Source organism: Myotis brandtii, unplaced genomic scaffold (genome assembly GCF_000412655.1).
Source record: "Myotis brandtii unplaced genomic scaffold, ASM41265v1 scaffold698, whole genome shotgun sequence".
Taxonomy (NCBI): Eukaryota; Metazoa; Chordata; class Mammalia; order Chiroptera; family Vespertilionidae; genus Myotis; species Myotis brandtii.
Window position 1 is genome coordinate 1,129,896 of NW_005370731.1, and position 6,644 is coordinate 1,136,539.

The 6,644-nt window shown below is 51.7% G+C and overlaps 1 protein-coding gene across 3 annotated transcripts; it reads left to right on the forward strand.

Moving 5' to 3' along the window:
* The first annotated feature begins 6 nt into the window (after positions 1-6).
* Positions 7-4,405, forward strand: ORAI3 (ORAI calcium release-activated calcium modulator 3). Of its 3 annotated transcripts, none has more exons than XM_005882061.2 (3): positions 74-150; positions 3,046-3,124; positions 3,453-4,405. In XM_005882061.2, exon 3 carries the CDS (start codon positions 3,459-3,461, stop codon positions 4,110-4,112), a length of 654 nt encoding a protein of 217 aa, XP_005882123.1. In that variant the 5' UTR covers positions 74-150; positions 3,046-3,124; positions 3,453-3,458; the 3' UTR covers positions 4,113-4,405. The 3 variants fall into 3 exon arrangements, with proteins under 3 accessions (XP_005882121.1, XP_005882123.1, XP_005882122.1); XM_005882060.2 differs by having other exon boundaries at positions 3,046-3,114; XM_005882059.2 differs by lacking the exon at positions 3,046-3,124 and having other exon boundaries at positions 7-150.
* The last annotated feature ends 2,239 nt before the right edge of the window (positions 4,406-6,644 follow it).

Genomic DNA, 6,644 nt, shown 5'->3' on the forward strand with positions numbered 1-6,644 from the left:
TACCGGGAGTTCGTGCACCGCGGCTACTTGGACCTCATGGGGGCCAGTCAGCACTCACTGCGGGCGCTCAGCTGGCGCCGCCTCTACCTCAGCCGGGCCAAGCTCAAAGCCTCCAGCCGCACGTCTGCCCTGCTCTCGGGCTTCGCCATGGTGAGGGGAGGGGTGGGGCGCTCGGGGTGGGGGTGAGGAAGGGGGCCATAGGCAAAGTGAACGGGCACCCAAGGGAGGCTGGGCAAAGGGAAAGGAATGACTGGGTTTTAAGAGGTAAAGGAGGGGGACGAACAAGTTCCCAAGGGATGACAAATCCCTTTTTAATGGGGGGGGGGGGGGTGTGAACAGACCCCTGGCATAAACTGGGCCACAGGGAGGATAAACAAGTGCTAAAAATGTCATGGAGGGTACAAATCACGTCATGGGATAGATAATCCACCAAGGGGGCTGCATATGCACGGGTGGGACCAAGGTCCAAAAGCCTAGTCCAGGCAGAGTGATTACTAGACACCACTCCCACCCCGGCCATGAGAGGTTCAAAGGCAAATCAGAGCTGGGGAGGGACTGTATCAACAGCTGGGGGTGGGGTTAGAGAAAATAAACAGATGGGGTGGTCACCCAACTGAAAGTGGGGCCCATCCCAAGGAAGGCATCTACCCAGCAGGTACAAAGGGTGCTGAGTGTAGCCCAGGAAGTTTTGAGAGGAGAGGATGCCTGTGAGGAAGTCTGTGGGGGAAGAAGCTGATTAGGAAACTGATTACATGATTCCCGAGCTGATAAACTGGTGGTGTGGGAAGATGATGTCAGCTAACGGTCCCAGAGGAGGCCTCCTCGGGAAGTGGGACTGAGGGAGGTCCCCGGGTGAGGAGTCAGCTCGTTCCTGCTCGTGGCCGGAGACCCTGGGCAGGTCTCCCCCACTTTGCAGGTCAGTGGGAAATTGGGAGATGGTGGAGGGTGTGCCCTCTGTAGTCTGCCAAGTGCCTGCCCTAGGATGAGCTGATTCTTGTCCTCAAACCCTAGATCTAAGCATGTTAGAGCAAGATACACATCAAAGATGGCTCAGACGACCTGTTAATTGGCTGGCAGGAGAGAGATGTGTGTGTGTGTGTGTGGGGGGGCAGGCATCCTTATAGGAACCTGTTTTGGGGGGCAAATTGAGATGGGGATAGAAGGGTCAGAGCACTAGGTGATTTGGGTTAGTCCCTACCCTCAGTGCCACAGCCTCTGTATTTAAAATGATCAGAGGGAAAGTCTCTATCCCCAAGGCTCATTCTAGGCCTATGATTTTTTTTTTTTTTTATGTGGGGGCCCAGGATCCACAGGCCAGTCTACTCTTCCTAACGTGGAATCATCTAGGGACAGGGAGTTGGCTCTCCTTCCCCTGTGCAGACTGGAGAGGAAAAGAGGCAGTCTCATGGACCCATCTAAGGGAGGTCCCCACCCCCATCCACCGCATGGTTCAGTCTGGCCTGCTGCTGGACTTGCATGTTGCTGGGGTGACAGCTTAAAGGCCAGGATCTTCTCTGCAGGATCCAGAGGCCGGATGAGTAGGTTCTGGGGGCAGGACTGGCTCCAGTCGTGCCCGGAGAAAACAAGCCTGGGTCAGGCCATGGGAGAAAGCAGGAGTAGGCCTGGCCCAGATGCCCGTCTGTGGGCGACACCTGCTAATACCCTTCATGGCCCAGTTTCCCCAAACACTCATCCTTGTCTTTCTACCACCACTCTCCAGGCTCTTCACTTCCTCCTTCCCTCAGCCCCAGAGCAATCTAATGGGTCCTGCAAGAATTATTGGGAAAAGATCCAGATTCTGGAATTCAGGTGGCCTGGGTGAAAATAACATACAAATAATATTAAACTGTCATTAAGTACCAGGCACTGTGCTTAGGGCTTTTATGTGTGTTACCTACTATCCTACGAAATAGGTACCACTATTAATGGTGATTTTGCAGATGAGAAAACAGGATCAGAGATGTTATATCACCGGCCCAGAGTCCCACAGCAAGCAAGTGGCAGGATTTGAACTTTGGCAGTCTAGTTCTAGAGTTCAAATTTATACAAACCTTGAACAGGATCCAGGCAGGTAATATGGAAGCCAAGTTGTTTTTGTGGGGACTGTGGCTATAAAGAGACCCTGCCCTGTTCAAAGGCAGCAGCCACGACTCAACTCTAGCTGATAGTTGTCATGGAAGAATGTGGACCGGGTGTAACCAGATCCTCCACATTTTTAAGAGGATCTGGAAATTGGGATATTTCTATGAAATATCTTGGGTTTTATTTATTTTTTTATCCTCACCCGAGGATTTTTTTTCCCCATTGATTTTTAGAGAGAGTGGAAGGGAGGGATGAGGGAGAGAGAGGGAGAGAAAGAAATATTGACATGAGAGAGACACATTGATTGATTGCCTCCCTCCTGGATGAGGTCCCTTTCCGGACCCAGGGGATGGAACCTGCAACTGAGGTATGTGCCCTTGACCCTTGACCAAGAATTGGGAATCGAACCTGTGACCTTTGGGTCTCTCTAACCACTGAGCACCCCGCCAGGGCAAAATCTCTTGAATTTAAAAATTGGCAACTTAATTCTTGGGTTCATGGTGTGCCAATTTGCAAACTGGCCTTGGACTTTAGTGTTAACTCTAATAATAACAGCAAACACTTAGTGCTTACTATGTGCCTTGCACTATTCTTATCATTTGATGTCTATTCAATTTTCACAATTTTATAAAGCAGATAGGTGCTATTCTCAATCCCCATTTTCCAGATGAGGCAATTGAGGCACAGAGAGACTAAGTCACTTGCTCAAGACTACACAGCTTGTAGATCTGAGAATGACCCCAGGCAGCCCAGCTCCAGAATCTGCTTTTTAACCCCTATGTTTATAACGAGGTAAGATTGTCAGAAAAATGTCATCCAGCTGTTTTAATAGCGAGGTGGGGGAACTAAGGCCCAGACAGGCCAGAGCCTTCCCAAGGCTGCCCATTCGTTCACTCGACAAAGACTGAGAGTCTTTTTTTTTTTTCAATCTTCATCCAAGGATATGTTTTTATTGCTTTTTAGAGAGAAGAAGTCTATGGCCATACCACCTGGAATGGGTCCGATCTCATCTAATCTCGGAAACTAAGCAAGGTTGGGCCTGGTTAGTACTTGGATGGGAGGAAGATGGGAGAGAGAGAGAGAGAGAGAGAGAGAGAGAGAGAGAGAGATGTGAGAAACTGCTATTGCTATTGGTTGCCTCCCGTATGCACCCCAACCAGGGATCAAACCCAAACCTAGGTATGTGCCCTGACCAGGAATCAAACCTGCAACCTTTTGGTGTATGGGACGACACTCTAACCAACTGAGCTACCTGGCCAGGGCAAGACTGAGAGTCTTTCTGCCAGGCACTGTTCTAGGTCCTAAGGATACAGCCTTGCTACTGCTCAGGAAGTTATAGGCACTGAATCCATCCCCTCTTGTCCCCACAGGTGGCCATGGTGGAAGTGCAACTGGAGAACAACTACGAATACCCGCCAGGCCTACTGGTGGCCTTTAGTGCCTGCACCACTGTGCTAGTGGCTGTGCACCTCTTTGCGCTCATGGTCTCCACCTGTCTGCTGCCCCACATTGAAGCTGTTAGCAACATCCACAACCTCAACTCTGTCCACCAGTCTCCACACCAGCGACTCCACCGCTACGTGGAGCTGGCCTGGGGCTTCTCCACTGCCTTAGGCACCTTCCTCTTCCTCGCTGAAGTTGTCCTTGTTGGCTGGGTCAAGTTTGTGCCCATTGGGGCCCCCATGGGCAAGCCAGCACCTGTGGTACCTGCCTCCCAGGTGCCTGGGACTCTGCCACCAATGGCCACTTCCCTGAGTCCGGCTTCTAATCCACCCTCTGCTTCAGTAGCCCCTCCACAGGCTGCGCCATCTGAGGCCTGCCCACCCCAGCAAGCATGTGGTGGTGGTGGGGTCCATGGGCCAGGATGGCAAGCAGCCATGGCCTCCACAGCAATCATGGTACCTGTGGGGCTGGTGTTTGTGGCCTTTGCCCTGCATTTTTACCGCTCCTTGGTGGCACACAAAACAGACCGCCACAAGCAGGAGTTAGAGGAGCTGAGTCGCCTGCAGGGGGAGCTACAGGCTGTGTGACGGTGTGTTAGCCACCAGTTACAAGCACTGCCTTCTTCAGGGGTCAGCTGGAGGCCCCTGGTCTAGACCACTGTTCCCTGACTGCCTGGAGGCACTTCTTGTGGCCACTCTTAGGTAGAGACCAGATTCCTGACCTCAGGGTCCTTTGGGCTGGGCCTGGGGGCAGCTCCCACATTCCCCGGGATTCTCCTTGTTAGCCTGTCCCGTGAGTTTTGTTCTACACCTGGGAGGAGCAAGGGAGAAAGTGGAAGGTCTTCAGTCTAAGGTTCATACACTAAGTGGAAGAAAGGCAGGGAGACCCTGGTCAGACCTTTGGTGCTGACCCCTAGCCACTTGCCCCTATACAGGATATGGAGGTCAGATAACACGCCCACCCAACTGCTCTAGAAGGCAGCCAACCCTTCCCTTATTTTTATTTGTTAATTTTTAAAAATCCTCACCTGAGGGTATTTTTTCATTGCTTTTTAGAGAGAATGAAAGGAAGGGAGGGCGGGCGAGAGAGAGACATCCATGTGAGACAGACACATTGACTCCTTGCCTCCCACACTTGCCCCAACTAGTCGGGGATGAACCTGCAAGCGGTACATGCTCCTTTTTTTTTTTTTCTCTTCCTTTTGATTTCAGAGAGGAAGGGAGAGGGAGAGAGAGATAGAAACACCAATGATAAGAGAGGATCATTGATCGGCTGCCTCCTGCACACCCATGATCTCCTGGTTCATAGGTTGATGCTCAACCGCTGAGCCACTCTGGCCACATCTATCAGTTTGGATGGGTTCACACTCTTGCTTTAGTTGTTCTAGAGAGGGATTGGGTGTTCTGCCCGGGCATAGGTCCAGCCTGTTCCAGAAGGAGCCTCCCTATTTTTGGAGGTTCAAGTGCCTGTCCAACTCCCCAGACCCACAATTAATGCTTCTAGATCTGCTTTCACTCTTCTGTGCCAGTCTTGGGGGTCTTTGGAGACTGAGGGCCTGTGTTCCCAGCTTGACTCCCTGGCATGGGATGGGGTGAGGAGGTTTTAAGGGGGGTCCAGTCCCTAACCCTTGGAATACAGAGCTATTCTGACACTGAGTTTTTGATGCACCTTGTTTGTATAATAAATTGTGTTTCACAGATGTGTCTGTGGCTGTGAATGGAGGGAAGGGGAGGCTTTCTTAGGATTGGGCGCCTTGTTCCTAAGAGACCAGTAGAGACTGGGTGCTGGGCAAGGGTGTGGGAGAGTAGGTTCCAAGTGTGGCCCCCTTCTGGCCAGTAGCCTCTGAATGTAGAGCCTGAGTCATTCCAAGGCAAAGGGCTTTTGCACTCTTGTTCCTGAACCCAGGGTCTCTCTTCCACTGAGGATTTAGTATGTTTCTTTTACTCAAGTTTTTTCCTTTGTGTGACTATTACATAGTAGGGGCTTTTCACAGGTTATCTCATTTAACCCTCATAACCACCTAAAGAGACAAGTCTTTCTTATTTCCATTTCAGAGGTAAGGGACCTGGGGTCCAAGAGGCCGAGGATCTTGCCCAGAACCACACCGCTCGTCAGTGAAAACTTGGGTTACCTTTGCCATCACATGGGGAATCTCTTTCTGTTTGACTTGAGAAAAGGAGCCAATACCTTTCAACTTGGACGAGAAAGCAGTATGATCTCATCACCCATGCTTCCATGTGAATTCATTTTTTCAGCCTCGTTTTCCTCGAAAATTTAAAAGGTCCAGTCCTATCTCTTCTATTCTTATGGTGTGACATCTTGAACAAGTACCCCCCTTCCTCTTTTCCTATTGCTTAAAATGATAAATGTGCATGGACAAGGCTTCAAGGGCCTTTCCTATGCTTTTTTTAAATGCCTACATTAATCCTGCGTGACATCAATATCCATTTCAGAGTAAGAATCTGAAGCTCTGAGAGGTCAATGATTTGCCCAAGGTAATGCAGCGAGAGATGTAGACAGAGATGTCTGGGACCTAGCGCACCCTCAGCTCAGGCAGAGGGGCCTCCTGGGTATGCCATTACCTGGAGACCAGAATACCCAGCGTCCAAGACAGAAATAAAGGGTGCCCAGCCCTGGGCGACCGCAGGCCCCGGGTCCCACCGTAAGCCTGGAACGGTGCTGCCCTCGAGCGGCGAGACCGCGTAAGGCTAGCCTCCCCCGATCCCGCTGAAAACGGCGGGCACTGGGACCACGATGCGCCCCGCTCACCTAGTTCCTGTAAAACCGAGTTTACTTTTTACAGGACCCACTCGAGGGTCTGCAAGCCCCACCGCGTTTATCATCCAACTTTGAGACTAGTAGTGGCCGAGTACAGGCAAAAGGCGGAACCCTCTGCAGGTCTCAGTCTCCCCATCTGCCAAGTGGGCATCTTAAGCAGCCAGTGGCCCAAGGGGGATCGCGAAAGGAAAACGCTCCCTGCATTATGTGCGGCGCCAGGCCAGCAGCCTGAGTCACCGCTGTTGGTTGTCGTTTCCATCTCACGGGCGCCCCTCCCAGGCCGCCCGGTTTCGGTGGGTCCTCCAGGAAGAGCCCCGCGACGCCGGGCCACACGCTGGCCA

Coding starts and splice junctions, on each gene's coding strand:
- ORAI3 (XM_005882059.2), top strand. CDS start 37: ATGGGGGCCAGTCAGCACTCACTGCGGGCGCTCAGCTGGCGCCGCCTC. Junction 151..3,452: donor TGCTCTCGGGCTTCGCCATG/GTGAGGGGAGGG, acceptor TTGTCCCCACAG/GTGGCCATGGTGGAAGTGCA.